Here is a 23,968-nt window from a genome sequence, read left to right on the forward strand (position 1 = left end):
TCAAAATGACTTTGAACTGTAAACCTATTACAGTCTTATTAGTCTTGCCCTTACTATTTGAGGTTCCAAGCCTATGGATTTGCACTTTCTTTATTAGAAGTTACATCAGGCAAATGCTTTCAGCATTTAGGGCAATAGGTGAGATAAAGACACTATGCAAATAACGTTAGGCTGGTTAATCAAGGGGGACGGTTCAGGAAGGAAGAATTTTGAGACACAAACGAAAAACTGTTCTTGTTAAGAATTCAGGCCTGAACGATAAAATGTAGGTTTTTACACGATTGGTTCTTTTATTTATTTATTTTTTAAGATTTTATTTATTTATTCATGAGAGACGCAGAGACAAAGAGAGACAGAGGGAGACGCAGGCTCCATGCAGGGAGCCCGATGCAGGACTCGATCCCGGGACCCCAGGGTCACGGCCTGAGCCCAAGGCAGGTGCTCAACCACTGAGCCACCTGGGGTGTCCCCATCAGCTCTTTCCTATGCCCTGAGTTCCTTAAGATGAACTGAAGTGACCCATACCAAGTAAGTAACACGGGAGAGATCCTAATTTTGAGCTCTGGGGTCTAATCCCCGGTGTGTGCTCACAAAACCAGAACGGGTCACCGGTCACTACAAAATAGTCCTGGTGACGTGACTGCCATCACGGTCCTCCTTACCCGTCCCCACAAACACCGGGAGGAGGCTAACTTTTGTCTAAGGATTGGATCAGCAACCTGCAGTTAAAAATGGTGCATTTTTCCTATTCTCCATCAATGGGAAAGCTAGGGGGTAAAAAATGAAAGGTAGATCTTAAAAATCCATTTGGGATGACGTTAAAACAAAAAACCTTGCCACAATCCCAACCCCTAAACCTTAAAGTGTGGCTGTCAAATACTGTTCGTCTGGACTGATATCAGGCTGACATGCAACACAAGATTCTTTGAAAGTCAAATAGGATATCGATGTCCCCAAAACTACCTTGAAAGACATGCTTAAGCGCACGTTGATGCGTAATGGGGATGCACGAGCGTGGGCGGGCACTGGGGGATACGAGAATGTCTCCAGAGAGAGCTGGTCCGTAGTGAGCAATGGAGAGAAATGAGATTCGTAGACCATCAATTCCCAGCCTTGTAAGTCCCAGAGGTGAACTGGGCGACAGAAACGGTGACGCGACAAAAATATTTCATTTTAGTCATAGTTTTATTAAAAAAAAAAAGAGCTTGTAAGTCTCAGACAGTACAGTGCAAAAATATATAAACAATTATCGTCTGTCGGATACTGCTGGCTCTCACGAATCAACAGGCTTTTCCTTATTATTATCATACAAATGCGGCAAAAAAAAAATGTGAAAATAAAATACCTACACTTGGGAAAGCGTGAAATATAAACCTCATTACCGTCACGGGCTTTCAATACACGGTTCTCCGTACTGGTGAGGGTAGGGCGCTGCGCGATGCGCCCGTCGCCCATGAACGAGCCCCCCCAGCCCGTTTCCTTATAAGGGGTGAATATCAGTGCAATTCCGAAGGACATTGGGTATGTATGTACACGATTTTATTCAATGCTCTATAGTATGCTACAGATATGTACAACGTCGGTAATAAATTAAGAATAAATGAACAAAATCAGCACGAGGACAGTTCACGGACACGTCACTCGATGCCATTTTTCTGCCTTCGGTTTCTAAGAGTTCATCCGAGCCGGGATTCCGGATCATCCTCTCGTTAGAAAAATTCGTTCGGGCGGCCCGAGCGACCTGCAGAGGGTTTCGCGGCCTTCGAGCCGTGGGAAGACGCTGGTTAATCGCAGAAATGCCGAAGAGGATCCTTTGCCATCAAGAGGAGTTGATGAACATTTGCACGATATGCACGAAACTCTGCAAAAACTCCTTAATACTCTTTTCCTCCAGTTCTTCACATTCTTTGCATCCCGTTTCAGTTATATTCTAACAAATAAAACAGAAAGGATCAGATTGGAAAGGCTAATGGTATCTCTTTGCTGGAAATATCATCTGAACCATCCGGGGAGGTCCCGAGACATACAAAATTTGGGCAAATTAATATCTAAGTAGGAAGAATCACTGGAAAAGAGAACGGAGGATTTGACTTAGGCTTATTTTCCCCGTCATGGGTTAAGGACGTTGGAAAAATAGGGCGTCTCCATCACACCCGGGACTTCCCGCTTGCTGCCCTACAGTAGTTTTCGGGTCCCCTACCTGAGTGTGAGGTCCACGGCTCCCCGCCCGGCCTGGCAGCCTCCCGCAGGTGCTCCTTACCTGCTTCCATCGCCGGCCCCACCACCCTAAGGACAGACCTAAGTAGACGGAGCTCATGTGCTGTTCCAGCTACCACCACTCAGGTCGGGCCCACGCGGGTGCCGCCTCCCCGGAGGCCATTCCTGAACCCAGGCCTTCTCCCAGCTGCCCTAATCGGTCCCTCTCTCTCGACTCCTGCAGACTCCCCCTCTCATTGCATCATGTACTGTATTGGTTTCATGGGGTTTTACGCTTCTCACACTACTACTCTCTGGGCTTTTGCATTTTGTCCCCCTCGCATTTAGCACAGGGCCTGGCCCCCGTATTCACTCAGCCGCTACCGGTTGATTGGAACTGTTAGGTGAATCCTACAAGGTGTCATTCAAACAGTTTCACGGAGAACTAGAATATTCCAAACGTAGTCATCATACATGAACTACATAGAGATCGTCTGAACCCTAAAGGCCGTGCCAGCAAAAGTCAAAATTAGATTCTACGTGCATTAAGCATTTGGAAGGCAGGCCTGCCGACGTTTCTCGGGCGCACAGTCTGGGCCGGGCCCGGCACGTCCACAGAGCACGGCCCCACTGGCAGTCGGCCCCGGCAGCCCACATGGCCCAGACGTGCCACCGCAGCCCTTCTGACGGCGCACCTGCCCACGGCTTCCGCGCCCTGTGCTGCACATCAGGCCCCGGCGACAGGACCCAGGCCCACCGTCGGTGCTGCTGAGTCACTGCAGCCCGGCGCGGCCCTTCCACCAAGGCCGTGGGAGCAACGCCCCACGAGAGTATTTTAGGCGTCAGTAGGCTCATTGCACATCAGCGCACTAAGTGTCTAGAGTAGGCCAGGCCATGTTCTGGGAGCTGGGACACAGCACTGGGGAAAATCCCACAGAAATAACTGCCCCTTTGAAACAGGCATTCTGGCCGGGGATGGAGCAGAGCCCCGGAGCAGGTGGGGCAGGGAGGGGGGAGAGGCCACGGGATGGGCTGCAGCGCGGAGGTGACATCACCGAGGAGGTGACGTTCTAGCCAGAACCTAAAGCAACCGGGCATCTCGCGGGCAAATCCAGGGCTCGGTCGGACTCATGGAGAACTCACCCCCTTTGAAGACAGATCACTGTTTGCGAGGATGATGAGGTTCTCTACTGCTTCCTTAATGGGATGACTGCCGGACTCGAGCGAGATAACACCTAACTCCAGGAGAAAGCACTTCATCGCAGTTACTTTGCAACTGGGCTAAAAATAGAGTTACAAAGAATCATTTTGGAAAAAAAAAAAGATCTTTCCATTATTCATGTTCATATACATGTAATTTTGATTTTTTTAAAAAGCTGACCCAAATATTTTATTTAAAAAAAAAACACAATACTGCGAAGATGTTGTACAGAGGACACAGGTTTTGTTTTTTTGTTGGCTTTGAAATAAAAACCGAGACAAACTGACAACGAAACAACCTAACGGGACGGCATATTATACAGAAGAAAGAACCTAAGTCTACAAAACATGGAAATAATAGGCCTCCTTTTCTCACTGAGAACATTTCCTCTTTGTGAAAGGGTGATAATACGCGCCCGAGACTCCCAAAACATTTGTATGGACAGTGCACTGAAGGATTTTGAGAATCAGACTGTGTTGTTGATATTTTAAACAGGGACAGCTGCTGATCATGCTCTCTCTGCAAGTCCCAAAGTTCTAGAGGCAGAAGTGATTCCAAGAAATGTATTAGAAAGATCAACGGAGCAGTATTACCCACTCGTGGGCTGGCCAATCAGAAAGGTACCTTTTATTATTATTATTATTATTATTATTATTATTATTATTATTTAGATTTTATTTATATATTCATGAGAAACACAGGCAGAGGGAGAAGCAGGCTCCTTGCAGGGAGTCTGATGTGGCACTCGATCCTGGGACCCCGGGGTCACGCCTTGAGCCCAAAGCAGATGCTCAACCGCTGAGCCCCCCGGGCGTCCCCAAAAGATGCCTTTTACGTACCACAAAAATATGTTTCCCACAATGGTTACTCTAACAAAAGCGTAAACTTAAGAGAAGCATTATCCGAAGTTTGGAGATTCGACAGTGACTTGTTTGACTTTCTGTCTCACTGCCTTGGACAGAGCCGGGGCCCTGCCGGCGCTTCACAAATGCTTACGGGGTGGATAAAGGAGGAAGGAATACACCCGTGTGTCTGACACTGGCAATACGCCGTGTGTCCCGCAGCAGCTGCTCAGGATGACAAGGGTGGGTACTACCCGTAGATAGACAGATGGAGCAATAGACAGAGACAGACAGGGAGACAGAGAAAATAATAAATAGATAAGACAGGTTCAGCAATGTTTAGTGACTTCTAAGGTAACACCACTAGGAAGCGGCTGAAACAGTTTAAATCCAAACTTCAACTTCAGCTTCTTCCTATAACCCAAGAGTCACAACCATTATCTTCTTGCAAAAAAGAACAACCTCGGGATGCTGAGTTTTGGTGGTTAATTGCTCTCTTCTTTGAAAAAAAAAAATGCAAAAAAAAAAAAATAGAAGACATGCTGAAGCCAAAGGAGGAAGACAATTTTTATGTGTAGCAGCACTAGCCAAGAGGTTGATGAATATGCTTTTTCCTAGTTTTTGGTGAAAGCTAAGAAAGTCCTCATAGGAGCAAAATCTTCTATTTCAGGGAAGTTCTAATTGAGCGCTAATAGAGAGTGAGCTCGCTGCTCTCCACGCACACGGCACAGAGTCGGTCTTCCACCAGGCGAAGAAGTCAGGGGTCGTTTCTCGGTTTGCAGCAGCCAATCCAGAGGGAAGGACCGACAATGTGGCTAAAATCATTCGTGTCAGTGTACTACTGAGACAAGTTCCAGATCATTTTCGAATTCTGATAGGTTTTATGAGTTGTGTTGATTTCTTTTCCCACATGGAGGGTAACTGACCAGAATCCCTTTCTGACCATTGTAGAGATTCATGCAAAATGTAGGACATGAATTCTTTTAAGCGATTTTAGAAAATATGATTAAGGGTGGTGATACGCTCCAGCAGTGGAAACAACAGATAGGGTGGACAGTTTAAAACTGAATCAGTTAACCTGATTTTTGCATCTGATTGCATCATGATCTAATTGCATCACAAAATGTGTAACATATTTTGGTTGACATTGATGGAAAGGCTGTTTCATATTTTGATTTGGTACCGTTATGAAACTAGCATCTACGTAGCTCTTCGTCCCCAAGTCCCACAACCTCAACCATTACTTACAAAATTCATTGATCCCATGTTTTTAGAAACCACCAGAAATTGTTTTTAAATACAACATATCTAAGTTGTTTAGATACACAACTAAGTTGTTTTATTTACTTTTTAATTATTTATTATTTATTTGTTTGTTTGTTTATTTTTTAACTAAGTTGCTTTAAACTTAGTTTTTAAATACTACACATCCTTCGGTAAATTCATGGAAATACACTTCTTTGACTTTTGAAAACTGGAACCTACAGCAATTTTGAAAAACATGAACTATACTCACATGCACATCACTTTCAGTATACAGAGTGGTATCCATATGTATAGACTGAAAGGAAACAAAATTAGATAATATGAAAAACTATGCCCTGCTTTAGATATGGTGAGAACGACATACTGAAAACATTAAATTACGCTTTTTAATTTTTTTTTATTTTGAGATAATTTCAGATCCACATGCAATAATTGTAAGAGAAAATCCAGAGATCCTGTGTCCCCTTCGCCATCACATAACCACGGTACAGTATCCCAACCCGGAAACTGACACAATACAATGCACCCACCTCGTTCGGATTTCACCATTCTTACGTGCACTACTAATGGGTGTGTGCCGTTCTACTCAATTTCGTCAGATGTGTAAATTTACGTAACCAGCTCCACAGTTACAATACGGATCAGTTCCACCACCATTAGAATCCCCCTCCTACTTTTTTAGAGCCTAAACCCCCTTTCTTACCACACATCCCACTCCCCACACCTTTCTAATCCCTCGCAACCACTTCTCTCCTCTCCATCCCTGTGCCATCTCAAGCATGTTATATAAGTGAACTCCTAGAGCATATAACCTTTTGAGACTGGCTTTTTGCAAAACTTACTCAACTATTTTTTGAGCAGTTGTAGGCTTCCAGAACATGAGCAGAAAGTAGAGAACGTTCCCATATATCCCAGTTTCTCCTATTATTAATTATTAACTATTAATAATTAATAGGTGCATCTATTACAATTGATGAGTCAGTATTGATGCATTTGTAACAAGTTCCATAGATCACACTGGAATTCAGTCTTGGGTGGGATATTCTGAGTTTCGACAAATACATAATGACATGTATCTACCGTTACAGTCTCATACAAAATAGTGTCATTACCATAAAAAATCACCTGTGCTCCATGTATTCATCTCTCCCTTTCCTCTCACCCCTGGAAATTTCCCACTGATGTGTTTACATCATCTATAGTTTTACTTTTTCCAGAACATCATATGATTGGAACCACAGTAGGTAGCCTTTCTAGATTGGCTTCTTTCCCTTCGTGGATATGCTTTTAAGGTTTCTCCCTGTCTTTTCATGTCTAGAAGCTCATTTCTTTTTATTGCTGGATAGTTTTCTGTTGTATGGATGTACTATAGTTGGCGTATATTCGCTTTTTTCCACACAGCATAAGAGCAATACGCTGGAGATCCATCCAACTTGTTGTATCAGTAATTCTTTTTTTTTTTAAATTTATTTATGATAGTCACAGAGAGAGAGAGAGAGAGAGAGGCAGAGACACAGGCAGAGGGAGAAGCAGGCTCCATGCACTGGGAGCCCGATGTGGGATTCGATCCCGGGTCTCCAGGATCGCGCCCTGGGCCAAAGGCAGGCGCCAAACCACTGCACCACCCAGGGATCCCCTGTATCAGTAATTCTTTCCTTATAATTGCTCACTATTGTTCCATGATATAATTCATGCATTGAAGGGAACTGGGGTCATTTTCACTTTTCAGCTATTGCAGATAAAGGTCTATAAACATTCATGTGCCTGTTTTTGTGTGGACCTAAGTTTTCATTTCTCTAATATAAATGTTCAGGAGTGCAACTGTTGGATCATATGGCAAATGCATGTTTTGTTTTATAAAAAACAATTAAATTTTTTAAAAATATTAAAAACAAACTATTTTAAAGTAGCTGTAGAATTTTATATTCTCATAAAAAATATGTGATCTAGTCTCTCCACAACCTTGCCAGCATCTAGCATTATTATTATTTTTTAATTTAAGTATTCTTGTAAGCGCACTGTGATGTCACTGTGGTTTTAAGTTGCACCCTCTAAATAATGTACGGCCACTTATTGGCACCGTCTCTCAGAAAAAGACTTGTAGTGATTTATAATTTCTTCCTTTCTAATCTACATACTTTTAGTTCTTTCTCTTGACTTGGCAATTTTGCTAAAATTCCAATACTGTGTTGAGTAAGAGTGGTGAGAGATGACATATTTGCCTTGTTTCCAATCTTAGTAGGAAAAACATCCAGACTTTCCCCATTGAGTACGATGTTGGTTCTAGGTTTTTTGCACATTCTCTGTATCAAGTTGAGAAAGTTACCCCTCTTTCCTTGTTTGCTGAGAAATTTTACTAGGAATAGCTATCTTCTTAAAATGCTGTTTCTCCATCAAGTGATCTGATCATGTGACAGTCTACCTTAGCCTGCTGATAAGGTGGATTACAGAGAATTTCTCAATATTGCATACCTGGAATAAAGCCCATCGGTCATGGTATATAATTCTTTTAATACACAGGCAGATTTAATTTGCTAATAGTTTATTGAAAATTTTTGGATCTAAGTTCATTAGAAGTATTTGCTGTTTTCCCCTTTGATACTATCTTTGCCTGGTTTTAGCATCAGGGTAATACTTATCTAAGTGAGTCAGAAAGTTTTCCCTCTCCTATTTTTAGAAGAGATTGTAAAATTGGTGTTAATTTTTCTGCAAGTGTTTGGTAAAATGCTCCAATGAAACCAGCTGGGCCTGGGGATTCATTCTGGGGAGCTTATTTATGGTGAATTCAGTGTCTTTACTGGTTATAGCAGTTTGGGGACTGTTTACATCGTCTTCATTACATTTTGGTAGTTTGTGGTTTTTGAGAAATTGGTCCATTTCCTCCAAGTTGTCAAATTTAGAGAATAAAGTTGTTTACAAGTTTTTCTTTATTATCCTTTAATGTCTGCAGATTCTACAGTGATAGTCTCTAATTTCAGTTCTGGTAGCAATGGTTTATGTCATCTCTCTGTTAATCTTTGTCAGGCTTTCTGGAGGTTTATCAGTTTTATTGATTCTTTCCCCAAATAATGAGCGTATGCTTCACTAAGTTTCTCTATTATTTTTCTGATTTCAATTTCATTAGTTTCTGCTCTATCTTTACTTTTCCCTTCCTTCTACTTGTGTTGTTTATTTTGCTCTTCTTTCTACAGTTTTTTGAGGTGGGAACTTATATTGTTGTTCTGAGATCTTTCCTCTTTCCTAATCTATTTCGTTTTATAAATTTCCCATTTAGGAATGCTTTACCTGAATCCCACAGATCTTGACATGTTGTATTTTCATTTTCATTCAGGTCTATGTGCTTTTTTTTATATCTTTTGGGACTTAATCTTTGACCCACGGAATATTTAGAAGTCTACTATTTAATTTCCAAGTGTCTGGAGATTTTCCTGTGGTATTTATATAATTGACTGCTACTTGATTCCCCTGTGGTCAAAGAACATACTCTGCATGATTTCAATTCTGATGAATTTGTTAAATTTTGTTTTATGGTCCATGATATGTTTAGTCTTGGTGAATGGCGCCTGAAAAAAAAAAAAAAAAGAATTCCCTGTTGGTGGGTGAAATGTTCCATCTGTGTAAATGAGGTAGCCTTGGCTGACTGCGTTGTCCAGTTCTTCTGTATCCTTTCTGATTTTCTGCCTTGTCATCCCACTTGTTAGTTAGGAGGTGGTAAAGTCCTCAACTACAATTGTGAATTTGCCTCTTTCTCATTTCAGTTTGATTAGTTTTTGCATCTCGTATTTTGATGTGTACACATTTAAGATCACATTTTCCTGGTGGATTAATCTCTCCGCATTTTGTAATGTATCTCTTGATTCTAGTAACTTTACTTGCTGGGGAGTCCACTTTGTCTGACACTAAGAGAGCCACTGCTGATTTTTAAATTATTGTATGCGTAACAGCTGCCCAGAGCTTAAAACAACAACAGTTTCTCTTACAGCTCTGGAAGCTTGATCCAAAGTCAAGATGTCAGTAGGGCCATGTTCTCTCTGCAGGCTCTGGAACAATCCTTCTTGACCTTTCCCAAGTCTCTAGTACTCCTGGCAATCCTGGGCCTTCTGTGGCTATTATAGTGGCCTCCAATCCCCCATGTCCCTCTTCCCTGTCACTCTCAGTATCCTGTTCTCTTCTTATGAGGACAGCCAGTCATTGGAGTTAGGGCCCAACCCACCCCAGTAGGACCTCTTCTTAACTAATTATACTTGCAAAGACCCAATTTCCAAAGAAGGTCACATTCTGAGGTTTCGAGTAGACATGAATTTTTAGTGGGGGGGGGGGGCACTCTTTTATAACCTTTAATAATACAGTATATTCTTTTCTCTTCACAGTTTGAACCTACTTAGATCATTGTGTTTGAAGTGAAATCTTTGTAGACAGAGAAATGTTGCTTTGTGTTTTATCAACTTGGCCAATCTCTGTCTTTTACTTGTATTCTCTTTCCCCTCTCCGTCTGAGATGCTAATACTAAGAACGTTGGATCTTGGGGTGTCTGGGTGGCTCAGTCAGTTAAGTGTCTGACTCTTGATTTCAGATCAGGTCATGATCTCAGGGTGGTGAGATAGAGCCCCACGTCAGGCTCCACGCTCAGTGCAGTGTCTGCTTGTCCTTCTCCCTCTGCTCTCCTCCTTCCCCAGCTCACCTCCCCCTCTCTCAAGTGAATAAATTAAAAACAATTTTTTTTAAGTTCGATTTTTAATTGTCCCAAAGATCCCTGAGGCTTTTTCTTTCAGTGTGTTTTCTCTCTATTACTCTATATTCAAGTTCACTGTCTTTCCTTTGTCATAGCCATTATTCTGCTCATGAATCTCTCCAGTTTGTTTTGTATCTCAGTTATTGTATTTTTCAGTTCTGTCATTTCCGTTTGGTTCCATTTACATATCGTGCTTCTTTGCTAAGACTTTGTTTCATCCAGTTGTTTCAGGGTATCTGTAATTGCTTGTTGGCACATTTTTATGATGGCTGCTTTAAAATCCTTGTCAAATAATTCCAACATCTAATCCATCTCCATTTCAAAGTCTATTTCAGAGTCATTTCTCAGTCAAGTTGTGATGTTCCTGCTTCTTGGTATAATGAGTGCTTTTCAGCTGTGTTCTGGTATTTTAGCTTTATGCCAAGAGACCTGGTTCCATTTAAATCTTCTATATCAGCATGCAGCCACCCTGTGTAGGTCTAGGTTCAGACTTCCGTGTGTATGCTGTGGTTCCAATGGCTTTCAGAGTCTTTGTGGTGCTAATTCGAAATGCTTGATACACCTGGTGCCCCTGGGACTCCCACTGGCCCCTGCTGCAACAGTCCCTGTGGTGGAAGGCAGTGGCCCTGGCCAGAGTCATCAGTGGGGCCCCTTTTCTCTTTTCCCTCATGGGTTCTGGTAGGCCAGCTGGCATCTCTGGGTGAGGGAAGGGGTTCTAGCCACAAGGCAGAGACCTCTTCTCTGGGTCAGCCCATGCTCCCTACAAGAGCCACACCAAGCTGCCCCATTTCTTTGCTGGAGAAGGGAGAGTCTCTGGCCTGGGGTGATAGAGAGCTCTTCATACCAGGACACTTAAAAATTGAGTTTTAAAGACAATTAGGATCTGAAAATTTTAAGCAAAAGATTTCACTTAAGGCTTTACCAAGCTCATGAATTTCTACAAAAATATCGTTTCAAATGAGATTTCATTAACATGGGGAGAAGCATACGCCATTAGCAATCATACCAAATAGTTTATGGAAAAATGATTACTCACTTGAATAAGATTGTCAATTTTTTCCAAATCAAGTATCACGTCCTGCCAATTTGCCTCTGTTTTGGGAAGACCTGCGCTGATACAGCTGAAAGCAAAACCAAAGAGCAAAAAACATTTTGAGTGAGCACAACAATACATGCCTGATGAATGCCACAGGCAAGAGCAATCAGAATTTTTTTATTTTGATCCGTGAAAAGAGAAGTGTTATCCTTCCCTTCGTGCGTTCAACAGACTTGTAGGTGAATACAAGCACCAAACATCCAGTACCACCCTTGCCACTTCAGACTAACTTAAGAACTGACCTACAAGGATTAGAGAAAAACTTAATTTAGAAGGATAACTTATAAATAACCTGGTACAGTTTATCACAATGGAATAAACACAGCACCTGATGTGTGGCAGTGCTCGATATGTTTCTGAATGAATTGCTAGTTTTCTTTAAGTGGAGGTTCCCTCAGACGTTTAAGCCCAACAAATAGGTAAAATTTTTAAAATAAGCAATAATCATTTTCATGCACAGATTTTGATAGTAAATATTCTCTGCCCCAGATTAAACATTCCCCTCACACACTGCTTACACTGTGACCACGCGAGCAGTAGCTCTCTTCATAAATATTACAGGCCTGAGACCAGTCCAGGCTGAATGGTCATATACGTACTCCTTTCAGTAAAACTGAAATTTAACATCGAGACAAAAGACTCATACACTGACCCAGTGACTGCAGAATGATTCCTCAAGCTGGAGGAAAGACAGTTGCTCCCTAGTGGATCTAGTATGGAAGCGAGAGCAGCAACGCTAGGCTTCCCTGTGAGGAAGATGCACCTGCACACATCTACGGATGCCCACACCAGGAAGGCATGAGCAGGGGAAACTGAGCAGAGGGTCATATTATGTAACTACAGGCTGGGTGCTTTGGGCCAATTGTGTAGTGTATTAGCTGCATCTAAGAGAGAAGAAAAAGGTTAACAGGCATGGAAACATATGAGTGTTTGTTAGGAGGAAAAACGAAAAGCCTAAAAAAAGAAACATTTCAAACTGAAGTACAATAGGGCTCAGAGGATGGGAGATTTCAGTGCTAGAGGTAAATAAAGAAAGTAACACAGACAAGCCCTAGTGTCTATTTTTCACTGCTGTGAAAGTCATCTAAGCTATTAATAAAGAACGGATTTCCGGGGATCCCTGGGTGGTGCAGCGGTTTAGTGCCTGCCTTTGGCCCAGGGCGCGATCCTGGAGACCCAGGATTGAATCCCACATCGGGTGCCTGGTGCATGGAGCCTGCTTCTCCCTCTGCCTATGTCTCTGCCTCTCTCTCTGTGTGTGTGTGACTATCATAAATAAATAAAAATAAATAAAAAAGAACGGATTTCTGAGTTTAGCTAAATGCCAAGAGGTCCAACTTATGTATAACACTCATTTGGAATATTACCAGAATGTAGAGATGCTCAGTGTTGACCAAACCTCCTCTGAGTCCCCATAATCTGCCCTCTATCGTACCCCAAATAGTTACTCCCTAAAGATTTAAGCAAACTGAACATAAACCAGTTTAGTAGAGAAGACACTGAGGAACAAGGACCATGGTAATTAACTGATGATATTTATGCTGAAAGATAAACTCACCCCAAAATGAAGACATGAATGCCAGCCTCAGTTAGAATATGACTGTTCAGAAGTAAACACAAGTAGCACTGGATGGAAGTACTTCTCAAATGTGGTTTCTGAAAAATATAATCACAGGCAAAGTGGTTAAAACTCTTTTAGTTACAAAATCATATTTAAAATAGTATTTTATCATAGTTTTAGATTCCAAAAGGTAAATTTATCAAGCTCTTTATTAGAATTGGTGAAGCCAGAATTTATCCTTCATGCTCTCTCCCCACCTCCAGCTCTGTCTCCTAGGTGCAAATTTCTTTAATATGTACTACTGTGGATGCATTTCAGTGATGATAATTTTAAGAAAATTCACATATTTGCAATTTACATATATACTAAATCACCACTTATTTTGTTGCTATTATCCTTATCCTCCCTCCCCATCTTTTTTTTCCCCTTTTTTAACAGTTCAGCATGTATTTGTTTGATTGCCTTTAAATTCTCCATCACATGTTCATTCTCTTTTTTTTTAATTTTTTTATTTGGGTGTGGTTGACAATAATAGTCCAACACATTTTATATAGCACAGACTAATAACATGAGTTACTGAGACAGGGGTATTACTTATATATTAATTTCGTGTAACTATATTAAATTAATTATATATTGATATCATTTTAAAAATGGATAAAAATAGACCCAACTAAAGATACCCTATACCATTCATCCTAATAAGCGATATATAAGAATTTTTTCTTAGTGATTTAGGAACATATTTACTTATCTTAGAATTTCTCAGTTTTGATACTTTTGCCTGCCTCTTTCACACTGCCAAAGCCTTTACAGTTTCAGAGGGCACCTTAACCACTGAGAGTCTGTGCTTCATGTAGTCTATGCTGAAGAGATGAATAATATCCAGACCTTGTCATCAAAGGCTACACAATTCATTGATTAGATGAAAATTCAAAAAACAAAGTAATGTGAGGCAAGTGAAATAATACATTTACAATGACATGAAGAGCACATCAGGGTGTTAGTGAGAAGACCTATTTCTGTTTACTTTCAAAATAAGAATAATCCATACATGAACGGGGATCTGTGACATCTTAAGGTCTCTGGAGAAGAGTCATATAACTTATTATGAAGTATCTGAGATTCAAGAGATCTTTTATGAAAAGCCCATATACTACCTCTACCTATTTTTTCTTACCGAAATTCTCATTACTCAATGCAGGGTAAATCCTTAAGTATTGAAGAAGAGCTGGCTACGGCAATGGGTTTCCAGCAGCCATCCATCCAGAATGTCAAAGCCTCTTAAACTCCCTCCATCCTTCTGAGTCGTATCCCAAACTCCACAGAATACTTCCTACAATACAATCCAGGGTAAGGAATGATCCATTAAAAACACAAGTGGACTAGGAGAAGAAAGAAAAGGAGGAAATTAATATTCATTGAGCACTTACTCTTTCATGGGCTCTCTATTGAGATATATATATATAATCACATTATATATATATTATATATATATATATATATATATAATATATATATATATCACATTAGAATTTCACAACAATCCTAATGGGTAGGGTTAGCAGTGTTTGGGTAAGCTGCCCAGGCCCCACAGCAAGCTCAAGGAGTTGAGACCAGGCCTGTCTGATGACAAAGCCCAAACACTTTCCACTATAGCATGTTCTTGAATTGGCAATTTCCAAAATTGCATATTAGCAAACAGCAGAAACAACCAACTACCTGGTTTCATATAAACTACCAACTGTTAATTTAATTTACAACATAAGCAGCTACTTCTACAGACATTGAACAGCTGTCTTCAGTCTTTGAAATAAGTCACTGTTAACTAAAACATGATTTAAGAATTTCATAAGTAACAAATTCTAGTTTTTCTAATTCAAGGCAATGAAGAATGTGAAGATTACACACTCCCATATTCAACTCCATTTTATCAAAGCAAAAATTAAAACCAAGATATATATAAAATATAAACAATTATTTGTGCCATCCTTTCAAAATAGTAGGTATTTATTGACCGCACCACAAAAATCACAATCTGCCACAGCCTTGACATAAACATTCACTGCTATTAAGTTCTGCAAATTCAATTATTTAAACTATTTTATCTTCTGGACGATCGTTTTATGATATATGATGTATAAATCTTTGAAAGAAAAAAATTAGGATTTATCTAAGCATTAAACAAGATACTGTAAGAATATATTCACCAGGAATGGCTTTTTTTTTTTTTCAACGATAACATATTAAATTGAATCCTCCTGTTACATATGATCTGACTCGTATGCATGATCTTAATTACAGGGAACCCTCCTTATTACTCCCATCTTACAAAAATCCTCTTTGTCTGTGTCATCTCCTTGCTTCAAGTTTTCACCAGACTTCATAACTTCCTTATCATAATTGTCAAAACCTCTTAAATTCCCTCCATCCTTCTGAGTCATATCCCAAACTCCACATAGTTCAAGTAAAAGTAGCTACTGACTCAGGCTGAGCAATCCTGGGGACGATGAAGGGAACTAAGGCCTGCTGAAGCGAAGGCTTCACCGCCCGTCACCCCACATGCGGGGGTCCCGGTCTCACCCGTGGCCCCATGGACTTCCTCTGACCCCGCCCCTGGCGCCCACACCTGTCAAGCAGGTGGAACCCAGTAGGAAACCACCTGGAAAGCTTCAAGCAAACTGGTGATCGCAGAGGCCAGTGCAGCTGAAGAGGGACGATCACAGCTTCACCACCCACAACAGAATGCATGTGATTTCCCAGCAGCGAAGAATTTGTATTTTTTAAAAGATTTTATTTATTTATTCCTGAGAGACACACAGAGAGAGAGAGAGAGAGAGAGGTAGAGACACAGGCAGAGGGAGAAGCAGGCTCCATGCAGGGAGCCTGACGCGGGACTCGATCTCAGGACCCGGGGTCATGACCTGGGCCGAAGGCAGTGCTAAACCACTGGGCCACCCAGGCTGCCCAGAATCTGTTTTTTTTTTTTTTTTTTGTAGCAGCTTTGGAAGCATTCAGCCTGCCACTCGCTAATTCTGCAGACCAGGAGTTTTTCCAGAAATGTGTGTGTGTGGGGGGGCAGTCAAAGCAACCTGAGAAGGTAAAACAATCTTTTCTCTTGAACCAGGAATCCAGGTTGACAGTTGACATAACTAATATTATTAACGAGCGTAGCGCCCTGATGAGTATTGCTTCCCTGCAGCCCTCGGGTTTCTCGAGGTACTGGCTACGTGTGGCCCCGCTCAACCCGGGCCACCTCCTTCTGTGGAGGACACGACTCGGACTCCAGCGAAGTCCCTGAGGTTCTGAGAGGGGAGCTCCTGGGCTTGGGGCAGGGGCCATGCCTGTGGCGGCGACACGGGGGCATGGGGGGAGGCTGCAGACCTGCAGACAGGAGGCAGCCGGTCGCCCCACACGATAAGTGAAGACACATCTTTCAAATTTGTTGTGTGAAGCAGGGCACCAGCTCGCTCACACCCATGATCTCGTTTGACTCACAAAATACCTGTTGGAGAGCAGCGGCTGAGGCCAGGTTAGGGACGCTCTGAGAGGGCCGGTCTAGGGTTGAGCCAGCCTCCAGCCTCCCTGCCGTGTTTGTGGGGAGCCAGGGCAGCAGCGGGTGACCCTGGCCTGCCCCGCGTGTGTCACCGCTGTGCGTGCCCTGCCTCGGCCTCTTTGGTTTGCCCTTTGTTTGGCTGCGGGCCTGGACCCAGGAGCAGAAAAACACCGAGTCCCAGCCTTACACTACAGCTGCTCACCAAGCTTAAGCAGGGACGCTGTTCCCTGCAAGCCTGTGACCGGGTGTCCCTGTGGGGTGGCCGCTGAGCTTGCGGCAGGACGTCACTGCCCGGGGCAAGATGTTGGGAAGGGCAGACAAATGAACGCAGCTGGGCAGCTCGAGGGGCCCCACACTGGAGTGACCTGTGAAAACGACCACCCGCACCCTGCGTCCTGTACCCGTCCTACAGTCCTTCCCGCGAGGGGACACCGCCTGACACAGCGCTCCTGCGTTTTGCTTGATTTCATTTCATTATTCACTAGCCGAGTCACATATTTAAGGTGGATTTTTAAAGGTTTAGTGCAGAAAAAGTGTGCTAAGTGTCAGTTAACTTGGTAAACATATTCACCTATTCAAAGACGCTAAAAATGAGGGTGAACCCATGTTGTGCGTTAATGTGCACTGTAATGACTGGAGGACAGCACCGCCGCCCTTTACGCACTCAGCGTACGCAGGGCTCACCATGCGCTAGGCATTTCTCTATGACCTTGGGATACATCAGTGAATGCAGAGGACAAATCACCTTGCTTTTAGAGGGAAAGACAGACTGTTCACAATCAACATAAAGTAGTTATAGAGGGGGGCACCTGACAGGATGAGCACTGGGTGTTATGCTGCATGTTGGCAAATTGAACTCCAATAAAAAAAATTAAAAAGTAGTTAGTTATATGTTTTATTAGAGACAGTTAAGTGATACAGGGAAAGAAAACACAGAATAAGGCATGAAGGGTGCCGTTGCGTTTTGGAGTAGGTGGTCAGGGTGGAGTTCAGTGAGAACAAAACCAGATCCAAGATAGAAAGGCAGCAAGGGAATGTGCCCCAAGGATACCACCTTGGGTAAAGAGCACCGTCCGATCGACCTTTCTAAAAACCTGCCTTGGCTTCTGTGTTAAGGACAGGCTGGGCAGGGCGGGGGTTGGGAGGCCAAGGTGAAAAGCAGGAGTCCTGTGATGATGGGAGTGCGGGTGACATGTGGTTGGGGGGGCTGTGGGGGATGGCAGTGGAGATGGGGACACGTGGTTGGAGTCTGGAAACACTGTTATGGTGGAACCAACAGGGGTTGCCAACAGACTGGACGTGAGGCATGAGAGAAAGAAACACTCCCAAGTCTTTTGCCCTGAGCATCTGAGAAATGGAGCTGCCACCAAATGAAGAAAGGTGGACAGTGCACGGAGCAGATACTTTGAAGGGAGGGGGTCGATCGGGAGTTTTTATTTTGGACGTGTGGAGTTCAACATCTAGTACATACCCACATGGCAATGTCAAATAGGCAGTTAGATGCAAGAATCTTGAGTTCAGGAAAGTGGTTTGAGCCTGGAATCCTTATGGGATTCATTACTCTGGTTGAGATCACCAAGAAAAAGGCAGAGGGAAGGGCCAAACCTGGGCCAAGGCATTTCAATGTTAACTTGTCAGAGAGAGAGAGAAAAAAGGGCGACCAAAGAGAAACTCAAAGGGAAGACCAGCGAAGGGGAGAAAATGGAGAGACGGTGATGTTCTAGAAATCAATGACAGTTACACCCAGGAAAAGAAGTGATGCTCACGTCAAAGGTGCAGACGTCCAAGGAAGACACAGACTGAGCCCTGACCAGTGGGCTCAGTAACATGGCGGTCACAGGTGACGCTGACAAGGGCATTTTCAGGGGCATGACGGAGACAGAAGCCTGCCCAAAATGGGCGAAGGAGAGAGAGGGAGGAAGGGATTTATAAAATGTTAGTGCAGGCAATATTTTGCAAAATACTGCTCCAAAAGGGAGAAAGAAAAGAGGGCGGGAATAGGTAATAGACGGTCGGGGGAAATAAGAGCATGTCTCCGTGCCGAGGGAAACACTGAGGACATCAGAGGCAGAGAGCACCGGGGCCAGAGCCATGTTCTCGAATAGGCACGTGAGGATGAGAATGGGATTTCACGCACAAGTGGGCTGGCAGCCGGGTCACCCTCTGTCATGGAAGGAAGACGGCTGAGTGTCAGGGAGAGGCAACGTCTGGGTGGTACACAGCTTGGCAGTGTATGTTCTCGACTAATGCTCCCATTTTCTAGGTGAATTAGGACAAAAAGTCACCCTCGGAGAGTGAGGATGGGGAGGGAGCTCCGTCAGGGGTTGAGAACCGGGAAAAAATATATGAAACAGCCATTGGGGTGAACAGGAGAGCGACAAATGTAAGTACAGTGTGACAGCCATGCCCATTGGAAGTCCAGGGCCATGAATGGTCAGAGAGAAGAGGACTTGGCGCATGAGTGCTTTCTCCAGCTGCGGCCAACTACCAGAAAGAGGTGGGCCTGGCACGGGTGGAGAGCTGCGCTGAGTCGTGCTGGTGTACGCCAGCAAACACCAGCAAGACGGAGGCCGGGGACCTCAGAGTACCTGGGGGAGGATGATGGAGATACACCCAGGAAATCCGATTTTCTGTTTTTATTAGACAGCTTCATGGAGGACGTGCTCTTGGAGTCACATCTGAGAGAATGACTAGACCTTAGATGTAAGTAGAGAGAGAGAGAGAGAGAGAGAGAGACAGCACCCCTGGCATAGGAAAGAGCCCGAGCAAAGACCTCTGAGAATTCAGAGGCAAGGGTGTCATGTGCTAATGATGAGAAAGCAGCGGCAGGGAAGAGCGGACAAAGCTGCCGTGGGGCGTGAAGCAGGGCCTGGCAAACGTCTCCCCCGAAGGGCCTGAGAGTGAGTGTGTCGGCCTCTGTCTTTGCTTCTCAGTCCCAGCTGCCTCACCCTGCTGTGACCGTGGGAAGGCGGCCGCAGACGGTGGGTGGACAGACGAGTGCGCTCAGCCCAGGCGGCAAATCCGACCTGCAGGCTGAGGTTAACAGGCCTCTGACTCGCGGGGAGTCTCTTTATCAGTCCCAACCGGAAAACAGCCGAGAAGGTGATGTGCTTAAATGTCTCCTTTGCCCCATCATGAAGGATATCAGCATTTTTTTCAGTAATTGCTCTTAAGCGGTTTTCAATGGACTCTGATATTATAAAATTTTCAAATATATAAGGTTGCATTAAACATAATCTGTGTTCAGTAGTAAAGCTAAGAAAAGGGACTATGTTACCATGGGTACAACTTTCACTTTTATTTTTAAATTTTTTATTATTTTAAGATTTTATTTATTTATTCATGAGAAACAAAGAGAGAGAGGGGCAGAGACACAGGCAGAGGGAGAAGCAGGCTCCATGCAGGGAGACCCGTGCAGTCCTCAGTGCTGGAACTCCAGGACCACATCCTGGGCTGAAGGTGGCGCTAAACTGCTGAGCCACCTGGGATGCCCCAACTTTCACTTTTAAAAATTAATTCATGTAAGATCTGAAGTTGGTATGTGATTCTCTCGAAAGGCCACACAACACATTAACAGGGCCTGAAAGTCTCATGGTTTATCAAAACAACAAAAATAAATGATTAAGTAAGATGTCTCTTCTTTTAAAAATACTGTTTCATATAAGGTTTACAAAGTACCTATTTTTAATATATATATATATTTTTTTTTAAATAAAAACAATGTTTGAGTTTTGGGGAATACTTAAGGCAAATTGCTTAATTATGCTTAAGTGCTTCTAAAGCAAATCATAACCATTTAGTCCACACTACCAAGGGGATGCCTGGGGGGCTCAGTCCGTTAAGCGTTCAACTCTTGATTTTGGTTCAGGTCACGATGGCAGCATGGCGAGGTCCAGCTCCACACTGGGCATGCAGCCTGCTTAAGATTCTCTTTCTGCCCCTCCCTCTGTCCTCCCCCCGACTCCCACTCACGTGCATGCATGTCTCCCTAAAATAAATAGATCTTTTAAAAAAAATTGTCTATGCTACCAAACACAAGGTGTTTTGGACACCGTAGTTATGACGACGACTCAAAAAAGCATCAATTAAATAGATGGTATTATAAAAAATGAATATCGAAATACTTTGTGTAGTTTATCATCTATGAAAGACAATGAAGCACGCATGTGGCTGACCGGCATATAGGCTCCTACCACTCTCTGATCATAGTTCCACATAGCAATATGGTCACGTGCTTTTTTTAATCCCTTGGTGCAAGTCTTCTTGAAAAATGTGTTGTGTAAGTGTTTTTGAAAAATGCCAGCTAGTATAATTCTCTAGGGCAGGTACAATGGACAGCTTGCCCAGAATAGCACAGCTATAATATCTAACCTGTCTAGGAATAGCTAATGAGGTCTGCTTCCCTAGCCCGCTTTCCAAAAGTACCGCACTCAGAACACTTGGGAAGGGTGAGGGCATTCTCCCAAACTAGAGCACAAAAGGACAAGAAGTTGGAAATTATAAGACGGATCTAGTAATTCCAACATAGGACTGAAGTGGAACTCCGGGAAGAGCAAAGAGAATGCAGAGGAGGAAATAATTACAAAATGGTTCTTAAGAACGCTATAGAGTTGGAAAGAGACACCAGCTTTCACGGTGAAGGGCATAAAGAGGACAGACGAAAAATGTGGTATTTTTAAACTCAGATTCTCTAATTTCAGGATAAAGAAAACCACGCTAATAGTATTCATGGAGAAAAGTCAACTCACTTAAAAAACGAGAGCAGAATGAATCTGATCATGGTACTTACAAGACAATATAATCTTCAAAGTTTAAGGGAAAATGAATTTGAATCTAGAAAGATATTAGTACTTAAGAAATAGGGCAAAAGAAAAAAAACACTCTTTCATATAAGACATTAGAACATGTAAGATCCACAGAATGTGAAATAATAGCGTGAAGATGCATTTTATGAAAATAAAAATGTCCAAGAAATAAATAAATAAAAAGATGTCGGATATAAAAATATGAAGCATAAAACAGGTTGACATTTATATTTGGGCCTAAATAAAGGCACTGTTCTTCTAAAGTGCATGGTTTTTTCTTTCCCCCACTTCATTCATTCATTTATTTTGTAAAACTGTGAGATCCTTGTGATTAGAAACCCAGTTTCCCTTGTCCACTGTGCACACTAACTGAGTATGATAAGCACGCGGACGCTGCGTGTTGGGCTTGGTTGTTTTCACTGGTTTGCAGCTGCCTTGTTGCCTTTCTCAGGACCATCGACCTCTTAGCTGCACCTGTTTCCCGATCCAGCAGGTGTCACAGTGGGACGCTGGACTCCTAACCTGCACCCTAACTTCCCTCCACATTCCGTCTTTCTGCTTCTTTGATTTTGCTCATTTCAAATCACAAGCTACAAAGCACTACTGGGGAAAAATGTGCCATCATAACTCCTCGAGACACAGCCTCCAATGGGCCTTCTCTATGTCCTACTAATAATTTCTTGCTCGCTGACATTCTCCACGCTTTTAAAAATAGCTTTGTTGAGGTGCAGGTTCAGCATAATAAAATATACTCATTTTAGGTAGACAGTATGCAGGTTCTAAAAACTGTATACAAAAAAAAAATAAAAATAAATAAATAAAGTAAAAAAATAAAAACCGTATACATCTAAAATCACCACCACAACCATAACACACATGGATATAAAATGTATATATAATCACGAAAATTCCTCTCACGCCCCTTTCCAGTGACTACATGCTCAACCTCAATACCAGGCAACTAACTGACCCACTACGTGCTTTCCCGAATAGTGATTGTGGAGGGAAAAGTACAGATAATCTCCATGTGGGAAACGGTGTGGGAAAAGAAGAGGAAGTCAACTCATGCTAAGATTATTATTTTATTTGGAGAATGTGAAACACATTCATGATGATTAATTGCAGAAGATCAACATAAAAGTTTACTGCAGGAAAAAAAAAAACCTAAATATAACATTATCATTATAATTTCCAAACCAAAAAAAAAAAAAGGAAAATAAGGCAAAGAATACTTGAGTAATCTAACAGAAGACAGTGGAGGAAGAAAAGGAAAAAAATAAGTAAAAAATACAAAGTGGCAGTAGTAAGTCTAGACATAGGGCATATCCCTCTACAAATCCAAAAATGTGATAAAAACTGTGTCTGTTTTCCAAAAGAACAGATGCTTAGATTGATTTTAAAAAGTAGAGAGGCAGAAAGACAAATTTTAAAATACGCTATTTATAACAAATGGAACAGAAATAAAACGGTACAGAAAGTGTCAAAGTGCAAGAACAGAAAACGACATGCTAAGCAAATTTGAGGAAAGTTCAAGTGACAAGTACCGAGCGATACAAAGGATAATAACACGTGGGTTAAAGTTACAATCTACAGAAAGATAAAAGAAGCATAAAACTTCAGGCACCTTATAGCAATTTATATGGCCATAAATTGATTAAAGGAGAAACTAATAGTAAAACAAGGAGTTATTAAAGATTTCAGGACATTTTTGAGAAATTTATTTTTTTTAATTTTTTTTAATTTTTATTTATTTATGATAGTCACAGAGAGAGAGAGAGAGAGGCAGAGACATAGGCAGAGGGAGAAGCAGGCTCCATGCACCGGGAGCCCGATGTGGGATTTGATCCTGGGTCTCCAGGATCGCGCCCTGGGCCAAAGGCAGGCACCAAACCGCTGCGCCACCCAGGGATCCCATTTTTGAGAAATTTAAATACAAAAATGAGTAAGACTGTGGTCTGTGGTATGCAAGGAAGCGGATTCTTAAAAAAAAAAAACCCTAAGAAAGAGAGAGAAAAAGCGGCGCTACGCAGCATTTGCCAACTTGTGTTGTGTAAATCCCCAACCGTACTGATTCCAAGCCACCAATGGTCTAACGACTGGTTCACTAAATGCCCGACCGGCTTCCACAGGCCAGTGAGAGGCCTGCGTCCCACCACGGCCTGCGGGGAGATTTGAAAACGCGACGGATCACGCTTTATGTAGTACACGTGTGCGCCACAGTAATAGGGAGGGAGGGAGGAGGACGCTCCACGCCACCGGACAGCACATAGGGCAATCACGAAAGTTGCCGGGGACTTAGATCGATGATGTCTAGGTGCCTGACCTAAATAAAATAGAATCTCAAAAATGAAAAAAGTCTGGAATCATATCTGCCACATTACGTGATCCCAAATAATAATGTTGGCTGATGGGAATGATTCATATAGTGAATCATTATAATGACACTAACAATTCTGAGTTAAAATCCTAATAAAAGAAGAGGCGACTTCTAACCTCTGTCCACCTAAAGATGTAAGATGATACTTTTAGTATAAAAGAGAAAGTCAACATGAAAATCATGCTTCATCAAGAAAGATCGGGGCCACCAAAATCTGACATCAATACTGCGTAATAATAGCCCCCAAACAAGAGTCGTACGGCGACGTCTCGCGAACACCGAACATCTGGGCTATGTGGGTGCACACCCGCCCTCTCCCCGCCTCCAGACATGTGC

At 42.6% G+C, this 23,968-nt stretch overlaps 1 protein-coding gene across 6 annotated transcripts in view; it reads right to left on the minus strand.

Annotated features, from left to right (window-relative positions):
* Positions 1–1,166: 1,166 nt before the first annotated feature.
* The window catches only part of IL15 (interleukin 15), a 63,085-nt gene continuing 40,283 nt past the window's right edge, over positions 1,167–23,968 (minus strand). For 5 of the 6 annotated variants that reach the window (XM_072755186.1, XM_072755187.1, XM_072755189.1 and 2 more), the window contains 6 exons: positions 14,075–14,230; positions 12,892–12,989; positions 11,274–11,358; positions 5,756–5,800; positions 3,340–3,477; positions 1,167–1,930 (listed from right to left, as the gene is read on the minus strand). In XM_072755186.1, coding sequence (XP_072611287.1) covers positions 1,820–1,930; positions 3,340–3,477; positions 5,756–5,800; positions 11,274–11,358; positions 12,892–12,989; positions 14,075–14,086 — 489 coding nt within the window. In that variant the 5' untranslated portion in view covers positions 14,087–14,230 and the 3' untranslated portion in view covers positions 1,167–1,819. Of the gene's footprint in view, positions 1,931–3,339; positions 3,478–5,755; positions 5,801–11,273; positions 11,359–12,891; positions 12,990–14,074; positions 14,280–23,968 lie in introns of all 6 variants that reach the window. The other variant, XM_072755192.1, reaches the window with a different exon arrangement.

The sequence above is a fragment of the Vulpes vulpes genome, chromosome 4 (assembly GCF_048418805.1).
Source record: "Vulpes vulpes isolate BD-2025 chromosome 4, VulVul3, whole genome shotgun sequence".
Lineage (NCBI taxonomy): Eukaryota > Metazoa > Chordata > Mammalia > Carnivora > Canidae > Vulpes > Vulpes vulpes.